This window comes from Leguminivora glycinivorella, chromosome 26 (genome assembly GCF_023078275.1).
Source record: "Leguminivora glycinivorella isolate SPB_JAAS2020 chromosome 26, LegGlyc_1.1, whole genome shotgun sequence".
Classification (NCBI taxonomy): Eukaryota; Metazoa; Arthropoda; class Insecta; order Lepidoptera; family Tortricidae; genus Leguminivora; species Leguminivora glycinivorella.
Genome location: NC_062996.1, coordinates 8408258 through 8422646, shown reverse-complemented (window position 1 = coordinate 8422646; position 14389 = coordinate 8408258). Strand labels below are relative to the sequence as shown.

The window sequence follows — 14389 nt, the reverse complement described above, 5'->3', positions numbered from 1 at the left end:
CATTGGTGATAAGTAAAACTGTTACCGAGGAATCTACATTTGGATGTGCTGATAGATATTCAAACTACATGAGATATGTTAAAATAGAGGTTATACCGCGTATGTACGTTCATATAAAAGGAGAATTAGTAAATCCAATTCGTATTCAGAATCCGGAACTACCTAGAATGCATTACCGCGTAAATTATAGAGAGACTGTTGAAATATTCTGCTCTTGGTCAAGATCTGTTAAACTCGTAGGTGTTTCAGCTGATGAAGATTTAGAGCGAGAATTGGTAAATGAAAGTAGTGAAAGTAAGAAAAGAAGTTACAAAAAGAACAGTGTTCGGGTGTGTTGATGATAGTGAATCTAAATATATAAAAGCGTATGTGCAAATTGAGGTAGATGAAGATACAAAGGACCTAGATAGAACTGAACTGTAAACACAAAACCTTGAAATGTGGAGTTTTTGGATGTAAAGTATATTATTTTTTATACTACGTCGGTGGCAAACAAGCATACGGCCCGCCTGATGGAAAGCGGTCACCGTAACCTATGGACGCCTGCAACTCAAACAGTGTCACTTGCGCGTTGCCACCCCATTAGAAACTTATACACTCCCTTTTGCTGTGTTAAGTACACAGCAAAAAGGAGTGTACAAGTTCTAAGGAGGGTTCGGGTTGCCGACGACTCAAAGGACAATAGACGGAACAAGTTAGTTCCGTAAGTCCTCCCGTCATCAGCACACCGCACCCTCGTTGAGTTCTAGCAGCCTTACTCACCGGCAGGAACACAACACTATGAGTAGGTAGTATTAATGAGTGAGTAATATTAATGAATAAAACAACAAATACCTTACAATATAACGTATATTTTGATCACCCACACATCCGTCCTAAATACAGCTTTTTACCACATAATACAGCGCGAGCGTTAGATATTTGACAACCACAAACAAGGAATGACAAAAGTAAGCTAAGGTTGAACAACTACGTTCAAAATAATGTTGAAATACAACTGCTTTCAGGAATCCAAGTCTTACATACTCTGCTAATACACACCAAATCTGGTTGGTGGAACTTAGTTTACAAATATCTAACGCCACTAGGCTAGCGTGCTATACACGAAAAACATCAACGAGTGGTCTGTTCATTATTATTTAAATATGAATATAGTGTAAGCTTCCATGTAAAATAGTTATTTGTTATACAAGGGGGCAAAGTTGTATTTTAACGCCGAGTGTGGAATTGAAAAACGAGCAAGTGAAAGGATTCTATAGTTGAACCACGAGCGACGCGAGTGGTTCGAGAATAGAATCCTGAACTTGCGAGTTTTTTAACACACGAGAAGTAAAATACATTTGCACCCGAGTGTAACACAAAACTTTTCCCCTCACTATAGCGAGGAAACTACAACGCAAAAAATGCGTTTATCCCTGCTTCCAGTAGTTCCACAGGTGGTAAATCATCTTTATTACTAGATTCACCTACTTTTATCAATTTTAAAGCAGTTAATTTGACTTTATTCAAGGTCAAATTATTTTACCCACTAGTGGATAAAATGCGTTTTTACCCGCTGGTATTAAAGGACAAAACACGTGTTTCCGAGCTAGTGAGGGGAAAACATGTTTATCATGTTCAAGAACATGACAGGCCAACGCAATCATCATATTTTGGTTAGAAGGGTCATATTTTTGACATAACCTCCTAAGGCCCAAGGTCCTTCCTATAGTAATAATTAAGTTGGTCATTCAGACCCAGCTTCTTCAACGACTGTATAGTCATAGCGTACCACGGTCCTACCAGTAGGACTTATTATAAAAGCCATCATTTTGATTTCAAATTGTGCGCCAATCTAAACTGACGTATACGATTTTCTAGAGGGGTATTTTAGTTTGAATGTGAACACACTCATAAGCTTGAAAAATAAAAACAAAGTGTCAAACTGACAAGTTACAGACGGCGACATGGGTATTCCGTGAAGGGGAGGTTAGTAAATCCAATTTTATTCATGTAATCTTGAGTAATTTTTAAATTATCCGGTTTTTATATGTTATTTTACGGAGTTAAGTAATAATTTCACTGATTTTGCTTATATTTTACGAAATACGGGATGTAAAAATATTAAGTCCTATGAGTAGTACCTCGGGTTTATACGACTACATAATTTAATAATAATATTTGTGGCGGTTGCAAAAACTGACACATATTGCTATTATTGTTGTAGGATTAAATGACAGAGAAACATAATTCGCTCTTAGGGAATCAGAAATAGAAACTGAAGATGAAGAAACAGACTTTTGCGACATAAAACTCATAGAAACAAATTTTGTACAAACAAGATCCCGGTATGATTCCTCTAGTTCCTATGTCGATGTTTCTCTGTCAGAACTAATTTCAAAGCCTAACCACGGCAGGACCCGATACTTCGCCGTGCAGCTTCTGCAGGACGTCGTCGAGGAGCGCCTACAAGAGGACGATCTCACGCTCGCAGTGGAGTAACGTTCGTCCAAGAAGAGCCTAAGATCTTAATTTTTAAAGTGATTAGTGCATTATATTATTTAAATAAGACTATTATTTTATTGTATTCATTCAATAAAACTAAAAAAGAAACAAATCTTGTGAGTTTTTTTAATTTCGTAATATAATTTACGTTTTTTTATAAGCCCATAGTCCTTCCTGTAGGACTTTTTTAATTAAAATAAAATTATCCTAAAAGGCATCATAGACTGATAATAAATATACCCCAAAGCTGTTGGTGGCATACAAGTACAATAACATTAAAAAAATGTGTTCCTAATGTTTGGGCCTGAACGAGTATAAAACAATAGTACTACTGGTAGTACCGTGGTTCGCAATGACTAGGGGCCGAATTTCGCCTTGGGCCTTAGGAGGATAACTTGCCATTTTAAAATAAGAAAATTTACGAATTAAAAATAATATCTAATCAGAACGAAATTTACATAAATATGAGACGAATACATGACAAATGTATTTTAACCAATATTACAATTCTATTTTCAACACAACATTATTTTGTATAATTTATTTCACAAAATTTAATTATTGACAATATTACATCCTTGGTGGTTTATGCATAAACTAAGACAAAATATTTCATAGACAATGTTCTGTCAATAAACTTCAGTGTGTAACTTATTTTGGAATTTAATTCCAAAAATCTACCAAACAACAACTTTTGGACATCATGAGGAAACCGGATTAATCCCAATAAGGCCTTCAGGTTGGAAGGTCAGATGGCAGTTGCTTTCGTAATAACTAGTGCCTACGTCAAATCTTGAGATTAGTTGACAAGACCCCAGGCTCCCATGAGCCGTGGCAAATGCCGGAACAACGCAAGGAACCCTCATGATGAAGTTTTGAACATATATGACGTAATAATAGTGCTGTTTTCAAGCACTAAATCAATAAATTCTCAGAATTAAACTTAAAAACTGTTATCAAGGCATGTAGCCACTCGCGGTGTCGGTGTTAAAGTAGATTACAACTAGGTCTAGCTTAGAATCCTTCCTGGTACGGTTTAGAATCCAATCGGGCTTGGAGCAGCTCGAGTTGTCTTCGGGCTTCGCAGACGGGGAAATTGTTTAGCTCGTAGTACTGTGGTGCTATTTTTAGGAGCCATTCCGCTGGAACAGAAAATTAAATTAAATAAATATTATAGGACTTCTTATCAGCAATTCCCGTCAACTTTGTACAATGCCACGTCAGCAAATTTTAATTGATCCTATTTTGTTACCAACATTTAGTAATATAATTCGACTTTCGTAAGATATATACAGGATAATTGTTATAATTAAGAAAATATAGATACTAGAGAACCTTAATGACGAAATAAAACTTAATAAAATCTCAATTAATCAACAAAATCTTGGTAACAAAATAGGAATTAATAAAAACAAATTTAACTTTTCTCTTAATTTTTGTACAAAGTTGACGGGAATTGCTGTTATACAGATTGATTGAGCCCTAGGGAAAGCTCAAGGCTTGTGCTGTGGTAGTCAGGCAACGATATTATAAATGGGAAAGTGTATGTGTCTGTTTGTCCGTCTTTCACGGTAAAACGGAGCGACGAATTGACGTGATTTTTTTAATGGAGATAGTTGAAGGGATAGAGAGTGACATAGGCTACTTTTTGTCTCTTTCTAACGCGAGCGCAGCCGCGGACAAAAGCTAGTATATCATCACAGAGAACCTCCTATAGAGTAGCATTCTTGTATATTTTGTTCGCGATACGAGTCACCAGTGCCAGGGGTGCGAGGAGCGGGCGGGGAATGTGTTAAGCGCGCTGTGATTGGCCGTTTCAAGGACGGGCAAGGACAAGGACCGAGCGAAACGGGCAAAAGCTAGTCTGATATACAAATACACAACATCCATGACTCAGGAACAAATAGCTGTGATACGTTCTTATATTTATACGAGAGCGACTACCTTTTAACCCCCGACGCAAAAACGACGAGGTGGACGAGATAAATTTGACGTGTCTGTCTGTCTGTTTGTGGCATCGTAGCTCCCGAACGGATGAACCGATTTAGATTTAGTCTTTTTTGTCTGAAAGCTGAGTTAGTGAGCGAGCTGAGTGAGAATATGGCCTTACATTCATGAGAAAATGCTGAATTACTATCAGCGGGCATTGAGGTTAATCAAGAGCGAACAGGCATCTTCTGGGCGAGCTCACTCCATCGTAGGTATTTGCCTTTGGCTAGTCTGTGGCCAAGAGTAAGCCCATTTATAAAAAAAAATTGCCGCGAACGTTGGAAACGTCGGTTTTGAGCCAGAGACGTGTAGTGACTGGGTGGGCTTAAGGTTATGACATTAGCCGCGAAACTTACGTTTGATGTCAGTGACCGTTCTGATGTAGTCACAGAGAACCTCCTATAGAGTAGAAATCTTGTATATTTTGTTCGCGATACGAGTCGCCAGTGTTTGGGGTGCGAGGAGCGGGCGGGGAATGTGTTAAGCGCGCTGTGATTGGCCGTTTCAAGGACGGCGGGCAGTCGCGCCAGATGAAAAGGGACAGAAGTATGACTGTCCCTCTACTGAAGCGTAAGTGGCCAATGTAAGTTGACCTATGCCGGCTCTGAATAAATTATAAATATGACTTATTTGTGGAATGTAATGCCGTCTGTTTTTAAATTTGAGCTTCTTGTTACCTTTCCACACCATTTCACACTACAGGTGGACATCTTTAAGGCATCAAAATACCCTTTTCCAATTTTTTTGTGCGAAAAACACGCGCTGCTTTCGGGTCTGTTACTTGGTCGATACTGATCGGGCACGGCGAGCGCCCGCGCTTATATCAGTGCAAATACTAGGAAGGCTGGCGACCGCGAGTCGTCTTGTAATAGATGTCTATAGGGGTTGGTCTGTGGATGTAGTTCTTGGTGGTGAGCACAAACTCGTTGTAGATGACCCAGTCGGGCTTGTGGTCGAGGCACGTGGAGGGGTGTAGCTGGACTGTCTTTCACGTGCCATTCTCAAGTAGAATGTACCATTTTTAGCTTACTATAAGATCGAAAGCTACTAGATCTGTCTCTTTTATATGCGACGTTCCCCATTAAACTGTACCACATTCTTAACTTATTGAAATTTCCTAGTTTTAGTCATGGGGTACCTTTTAATTGAGAATAGCACATATATTACTCTTAGAATATAGCGAAAGTAGTCTGATTGCATATACATACATGAAAAATTACAGTCATATCGTGCCCGGGTGGATAAACGGCTATGGCGTTAGCCACGAATGGTGTCGGGTGGGCTGTTATGACATAAGCCGCGAAAGGTAAAAATGGCTACGGAAATTGCTTAGTATCAGGCAGTATACTTGTTTGGCACTAAACACTCACGTTTGATATCAGTGACCGTTCTGATGTAGTTCTTGGTGGTGAGCACAAACTCGTTGTAGATGACCCAGTCGGGCTTGTGGTCGAGGCACGTGGAGGGGTGCAGCTGGACTATCTGGTTGTCTTTGACGGTGAGATAGTGCCCTGTGCGCTCTAAATGGGCGACCTGGAACGAAAAAGTTAATATTATTTATTTATTGAATCTTTTTTGGAGCATTCCATGAAATAATATATGTAAGTTTATGTAATTTTATAGATATATATGTGTGTGTAGTTTATTATTGACAATATGTATTATTTGCTTCTTTTATGTTTCATTTTCAGTTACCTTTTTTTTTAAAGCCTGCACCCACTACTTTCTGTTTAGCCTGTTGGTTGACTGGTAGAGAATGTCTTTAGACATTAAGTTCGCCATTTGTACTTTATTTGTTATACAGTATGTAAACTAACGAAAACCATTTACTGTAACCCGTAAATGTCCAGGTGATACTGAGAAACTTTTACTATGGGACCAACACCCAAAACGCGAAATAAAAATAATCCCATAGGAAATACTTACTATAAAATAAAACTACCTATGAAACTGTCAGAAGATATTTTCGTGATTTCGGAGTTGATCCCATAGTAAAAGTTTCTCAGTATCACCTGGACATTTACGGGTTACAGTAAATGGTTTTCGTTAGTTTACATACTGTATTGTGCAATAATGTTTAAATAAATAAATAATGTACTGTTGCCCGTACAAGGGCCATTTTTTTTCAAAGTTGTCCACCCCACTTTTTTTTAACATGGGTATTTTTTACGCGATTCATACTCAGAATCGAGAGCTCTTTCGATCCTGATAGGAGTAAAAAAATGTCCCAAGATTTCCATACATTTTTTTCGAACCTTCCATTCCGTTACCGCTTACCAAAAAGTGCTAACAGAATGGGAAAAAACCTTGCGACACTTTTTTTCTCCTATTAGGATTGAAAGAGCTCGCGATTCGGCGAAAAAAAAAAGTGGGGTGGACAACTTTGAAAAAAAAAATGGCCCACAAACGTATCATTAATTTCTTAAATATCTCTAGAGTTTAAAGAGCACATTGCTCGAATTTTGGCGCACATTTGGCACATTGCTAGCACTAACTCCTGAAGTATACCGCACCAGGATTGCTTGATGCACACCCGCCATTCTGACGATCACCAAAACTGAGTATAGTTTTTCTTACCTGCATGAAGAATCCATTGACGAGTGCTTTTCTAATATTAATGTAGTAGTCTTTGCTTGTGAACTCTGTGCTTGTCCTCTTCAAGTTAAACCTGGAAATAAATAATAAAAAAATGAAAAACATGGCTAAGAACACTCCCGACAAACACAGCTTTCAAATAAAAAAAACTAAATCGAAATCATCGAAGGAATCAGGCGTTACTTTGCGGAAATCCATGTTAATCATAAACTAGTACGTTCCTTTGCTAATCCGCGAATTGATCAATTCGCGGATTAGCAAAGGAACGTTCTAGTTTATGATTAAATCGAAATCTGTTCATCCGTTCGGGAGCTACGATGCCACAGACAGACACACACACACACAGACAGACACGTCAAACTTATAACATCCCGTCGTTTTTGCGTCGGGGGTTACAAAACTTACCCTATAAATAGTGCGTGCCATTCACAATGGCGCGCAGATTGGTCTAATAGAACATTTAATAACATGACAAGGAGAATGCCATCACGAATGGCTAGATCTACAGTATGTTATCAACAAGCGGGCTTTTTTTAAGGGGAATGTAATCTAACATAGTCATTTAACTTAAATATGCCCTTAATTTTTAAGGAAAAATAGTTATTTGTTTTACAAGGGGGCAAAGTAGTTGTTTAACCGCACGTGCCAATATTGATACCTGAGCAAGCGAAAGATTCCAATATTGAACCGCGAGCGTAGCGAGTGGTTCAAAAAGTGGAATCTTGAGCGTTGCGAGGGTATCAAGGCACGAAGGTTAAACAAACTTTGCCACCGAGTGAAACACAAAATTTTTCACCACACCAACACGAACAAAATACTGACTATAAAACATCAAAATAAATCAAATCCATCAATTTATTCAATATTTATGATTCAAAATCATCATTTATAGGTAAAATCTAAGAGCCAGATTAAGACATCGAGTTAAAATTTGTATGAAATTACTTTGCCCCCTTGTGGATGAAATGCAATTTTGCTATCTGTTTTCGAATAGCAAAGAACGCCTTTACCAGATGGTGTGGTGAAAAATACTTTATAAGCTTTCTAACTTTTTTTTTATTGCAAGCTATGTACAGCACAGACACTTGCCAAGTAAGTTATGTGGGGGTTGTCGGGGGTGAAAAATCGATCTAGCTTAGCCTTAGGTCCCAGGAAACGCGAATTCTCTAATAAATGCCCACATGGTGGTAACACACTGTATAGTGCCTATATGGTTGTCTATTCTGTCTTGTCATCTTATCTATAGTTTTAGCCTTAGGGAACGTACCCAAACTACGTGACCATATTTGTGCCGTTTTTGCCCCCCTCCCGCCCCTGCGTGACCAAGCGTAGTATATGCGAAGATCCAATATTCCACAGGTTACGTGACAAGAAGTTAGACCCCCCTCCCCCTCTGTGACCAAGCGTAGTATTTTGGCGACCCCCCCCCCCACCCCTCTAAACGTGTCACGTAGTTTGGGTACGTTCCCTAGAAGAATAAGTAAGGGAAGACTTGTAACTCCTTACATCAGTAAATGCGGGTTATTTGTAGTGACATCTAACAATAATCACGCGTCAAACAGCGTAAATTATCAGTACCACTACTCGATACCAGGTGGCAACTGTGTCTCGTCTGCCAAAAATTTAATATTAGAACAGTTTACAACTTATATTACAAGCAGAAGGAATTGAAAACAGAATACTGATTAATACTATTGTAATATTAGCTAAAAATTGGTGAGCATTAGACTCTTCGTTCGTCGCGACATCTATTGACAAGTAGCAGTACTGATAATTTACGCTATTTGACGCGTGATTGTCGATAGATGTCACTACAAATAACCCGCATTTACTGATGTCATCATATCATCATCATCATCATCATATCAGCCTTTTATCGCCCACTGCTGAGCATAGGCCTCTCTTCTCGCCAATTCTCTCGGTCCTGGGCTAATCTCATCCAATAGACAACATTTCATATTTTTGAGTACTACTTTTTATTGTTTGGTTTGAAAGAACTCAATACTAAAAGATACACATATTTTTTTATTTTTTCATAAACTGCTATTTTAATGAGAAATTCCCTTTTTATTACTGCTTCGAGCAGAAAGAGCGTAAGTTACAAACGTCAAGACACAGCTTCGTGACGTCACATGTGTTGTTTCATACACCTAAGAAAACGACAAAATCATTCCTAAAAAAAAAGTTTTAACAGTCAGCTTAAACAGTCCGGTATGTCTACTGTCAACCACTAGTGAATGACTACGAATCATAGACTAAGCCATGATTTTTTAAATATCTTTGCTACGAACTGTGATAAGTTTCACTGTCAAACTCAAGTGACATCCCAACTGGAAGATTTTTTTGATATAGTGGCAGCTCTAAATCAGCTATTTGACGTCACTTCCCCTTTAAACTATTTTTAAGATTTTTTATACTAAAAATGCAGAAAAAAAAATTAAAAAAATGATTTATGCGATCTACAAGCGTATATCTCGAAATGGTTTTCGATTTAGGGACATTGAAAATTTTGAAACGTTGTCAATTGTGACCCGCAGTTTTTCGGATGTCGTCGACCCAACGAGCCAACGGATGCCAGGGCACTTCTTACATTTGTTAGCGGCCACCATTCCGTTAACATTTTGGTCCACCTGCCATCACTCTGCCTAGCAACATGTCCCGCCCAACTCGATTTTAGTTTAGTAATAACGAAACCTACGTCTGTCTGTGTATTTACTGATGTATGGAGTTACAACTGTTCCGTTTCTAACTCCAAATGGTTCTAGCTTACCTGTCCATGATCCTAGATAGCTGCTGGCGAACGTTGTCTCCGGACTTCAGTGATCGGTAGTTGATGAAGTTGTCATAGCACCAGTGGGGGTCTTCCATGTCTGAAAAGTAAAGTAGATAATATAATGTTTATGTGAAAAATACTTATGCTATTGAACCTAAGGATGTAAGATTAAAAAAACCGGCCAAGAGCGTGTCGGGCCACGCTCAGTGGAGGGTTCCGTAGTTTACCGTATTTTTCTCAAAAACTACTGAACCTATCAAGTTCAAAACAATTTTCCTAGAAAGTCCTTATAAAGTTCTACTTTTGGGATTTTTTTCATATTTTTTAAACATATGGTTCAAAAGTTAGAGGGGGGGACGCACTTTTTTTTCTTGTTGGAGCGATTATTTCCGAAAATATTAATATTATCAAAAAACGATCTTTGTAAACCCTTATTCATTTTTAAATACCTATCTAACAATATATCACACGTTGGGGTTGGAATGAAAAAAAAATCAGCCGCCACTTTACATGTAGGGGGGGTACCCTAATAAAACATTTTTTCCATTTTTTATTTTTGCACTTTGTTGGCGTGATTGATATACATATTGGTACCAAATTTCAGCTTTCTAGTGTTATCGGTTACTGAGATTATCCGCGGACGGACGGACGGACGGACAGACAGACATGGCCTAGTTGACTACGGAACCCTAAAAAGGAACAAGATAATTTGTCCCTAAATCATTCTATCTAGGGCTAGGTTGGCTACAAAATTAAATTTTGCTACTGAACGTACTGACATTATTTAGTATGAGTTCTATTATGGGTGGGTTCTGCGATGGCTTGGTCAAGTGGAGTTGATGGGAGAGGATTGTGCGGCCTAAAGTGCTCACCTGTGGCGATCTCCTGAAAAACGGCCGGTCGGTAGGCCCATGTACCGATGGACCGATGAGGTCCAGAGAGACCTGTGTGACCTCCAAGTGACTGAGTGGCGTCAGATCGCACAGGATAGGAGCGAATGGCGGAATATAGTGTCGGAGGCCAAGATTCACTTCGGGTACTGAGCCATCGCAGTAAGTAAGTCTATTATGGGTATACTGACTCTGTTTGAAAGCGTGGTACACGTTGAGAAGCGTGAGATGGTCGCCGTCGATGTGAGCGAAGCGCATTTTCGCCTCGTCAGCCGCTTTTCGGGCCTCGTTCGGTCGGACGAAGCATTGGGGCACTGTAACACCAAAGTATAAAATAAATACAGTGTTTATTTATAGGAGAAATTAAAAATCTTGCCGAATACCGAATATTCGGTATTCGGCAAGACTTTTAATTTCGTATTCGGCCGAATAGTTCGATTACATTGCCGAATATTTACCGAATATACAAAGCAAATAAATAGCGTAAGGGTCCCCGCCACATCTAGCGTCTCGCGAGCGTCGCGTCGGGCCAACTGTATGGGCAAAGCCTAACGCCGCGTCGACGCCGCGTCTTTTTCCATACAGTTGGCCCGACGCGACGCTCGATGTGGGGGGACCATAAGTTGTTTCGTAATTCCTCAACAACCTATTTCAGCATTCTAAGGAACTACCAAAGGGAGTTAAGACGGTCCCCCGTTTGAATGCCCTTGCTCGATCGCGCTACTTCCCCTCCCCGCACCCCTGTTATACGATACGTCGATCGAGATTCAAGACCACCATACGTAACAAGTCGCCATCTAGGATGAGTTGCTTGTACTAGATCGCAATACTATAAGCTACTAGCGCCAGGAGTTGCCTGTACGAATGTATGGGTACTAATACACTTTAATGCTATAAATATGCTAATTTTTTTTAACGAGAAAAACTACTAAACATATTATAAACGGAAATAAATGCAGTAAACTAAAGAAAAGTGACCAAGGCCTTCAGTTACCCGCGGCTGGAATGCTGTTGTATTATGGAAGATTTTTTTTGTCAATAATCAATATGAATGTTGTTGTATTGACGTATCATAAAATTACCTTTAAACTCGAACCAGAGGGCCCTGTGGCATCATCAATGACCGTATCGATAACCGGAACAAAATGTATCTAAATTATCATTAGATAATTCCTGTTTTAGTACTAAAACAAATTGTTTATTTCACAATGTATAATGTGAAATGTAGTAGCGCATTTTGGCCTGTAGTCATAAGCAGAGTTTGGCACTGTGGTTTGTAACGCCGCTTACTGACAGAGTGTAGTACTAGTGTATGGTCTGGGTTCGATTCTGGCCTGAGGAATATTTTTTTGGTTTTTATTTTTTTCAAAACCGACAAGTTTCTACATTATAAAGGTTTATATCTCCCGTTTACAATATTTATGGCAAGATTCATTGTTTTGTATGTTTTTCCTGATGTAAATTAATTGTAAGTTCACATAAAAAGTATCTTTTTTTGCAATAAAACAGAACGCGTAGCAATAAATATAGGTACCTATTATAAATATTCACTTAAGCTAATGCATGTGCCTTTGTGTTTGGGGTTGCGTTGCGACTTGCGAGTTGCGAGGTAGGTAGTCCGCAGCGCCGAGCCGGCGAAAGACTGCATACAGGCAGACTGCATATTTAGCACGCACAGTACAACTCAAGTACCTATAAGTTACATTTTGAATAACGAGACATTTTAAAATTATATGATAATTATTACGATCAAAGATTCGACCTACCATAGAAACGTTGAATTTTGTTACAAATATCATACAGGGAACCAAACTATACAGGCAGTAATTTTTATAACAAGCAATATTTTCTGCACATGGGCTGCCGGCTGGCTGTGTGAAAAAAAGAATAGAACATCAAAATTCATCATCAATTTTGTTTATTACTTATGTACATTTTAAATCTTCGATTCTGTCTTCAAAACACTCTTCTCTCTCTAACGCTCCTCTCTCACGAGGCTATTCAAATGAAGCGCCACTGACGGGTCTCTATTGGTTCCCATATTTTTTTAAGTCCGATTTTTACTATCCATAACGTTTTCTGTCATAATTTTTGTTAGTCATATTATCACTAGTCATAAAATTAAACGTCAGAAATTGTAGTTCTGATTTTTGAAAGTCATAAGTATTGTTAGTCATAAAATTTATTAGCCATAATAATCAAAGGCCATAGATGTACAAATCCATAATGTTGAAGGAAATAAACTTACTCGGAATAATTGATCTAAGGATTTATCACAAGTCATAATGATTAATAACCGGGTTACCCTCATCTGGTAGAATAATTTTAGTCCGAAACACACTTCGCATAACATGTTTCGCAGAAACACTTTCAGTCGAATGGTAATTTTACAGAAAATTTAGTTGGCATTATTACTACCATGCATAAGACACATTTGGCAGAATATTGTTTTACAGAACATTACTTTGGTCGACTTTGATTTAGCATAATTGTATGTACCATAATAATCTTGTAGCATAATATTACATTAGCAGAATTATTACACGCTATCATAAGAGAAAAACTGCCCCAGAGTAACCGTTAGGTACGACGACGAGCGAAGCGAGGAGGAGTGTTAGGTATCTTGCATCCCCAACACATCCAACTCGCTATCAAATAGCAAATTGCAACTTTATGCCACCTAAATATTATGCACAAATATTATCTGCAAAAGTAATGTTCGACTAGAAGACTATTATGGTCATCAACATTATGACAACAGATGATTCGGTATTACAAAAATCTGCGAAATGATTTATGACAAAGCATATTCTGCGTAAGGTGTTTCTGCCAAACATGACTTCTGCCAAGAAACGAAAGATACGAATCAAATATATGCGTAAAAAGTTTCTGCCAGATAATAGTAAACCATAACCGGGTTTAATAACCATGTGTTTCTTCACTAATAGCATTAAATGGTTCTCTATTGTTTCCCATAAAAAATGTTGCAATGTTATAGTATGAATTTTTTGAAACGAACGTTTCTAAACAAAGGCATTGTTCCTTTTGTGTTGAGCGGGAGCTTCTGTTTAGGCACGTGCTAAGACAACAAGTTAGTTTAAAAAGCAACTGTATCCTGATAATTGTAAGGTTCAAATCTGTGCAGTAGCAAATTTGAGATAGATTGTTTTGGAAATGTGAAGCGATAGACCACACCGGTATAGTTGCAAGTACACAGCGCTTCTAATACATACTTTGATACTTGGTGGTGGTGGTGTAAGTAATGAAACACGTAGGTATATCACTGTTATTTTTTATTAATGATTTTGTTAACAATCAACAATTATATATAGCAATATATAAATAATTAATTACATAAATATTAGGTACAAGTCTTGATATATAAAATAACATAAATAACTAAACAAACCGTAATTTAAATTATTAGGAATGTTTGTCTAACAATTAGGAATATAAAAAAATCAATAAAAAAATTTAAATTGTAATAACTACAGTAAAAACAAATAAAATAAATACTTTAGTTACATACAATAAATCTAAATTTCAAAGTATAAATAATACAGTACGAAAAAAATGATGGCAATTAATTAATACACAAATCACTTCTGAGAAACACACCAATATATTTTATATTAATTAAATAAACTATTACATTTTA

The 14389-nt window shown here is 37.9% G+C and overlaps 1 protein-coding gene across 1 annotated transcript in view; it reads right to left on the bottom strand.

Annotated features, from left to right (window-relative positions):
• Positions 1-2879: 2879 nt before the first annotated feature.
• The window catches only part of LOC125239737 (putative pre-mRNA-splicing factor ATP-dependent RNA helicase PRP1), a 40243-nt gene continuing 28733 nt past the window's right edge, over positions 2880-14389 (bottom strand). Inside the window, exons 7-11 of the mRNA XM_048147384.1 lie at positions 10923-11045; positions 9839-9938; positions 7051-7141; positions 5844-6006; positions 2880-3626 (exon numbers count right to left, since the gene is read on the bottom strand). Coding sequence (XP_048003341.1) covers positions 3499-3626; positions 5844-6006; positions 7051-7141; positions 9839-9938; positions 10923-11045 — 605 coding nt within the window. The 3' untranslated portion in view covers positions 2880-3498. The remainder of the gene's footprint in view (positions 3627-5843; positions 6007-7050; positions 7142-9838; positions 9939-10922; positions 11046-14389) is intronic.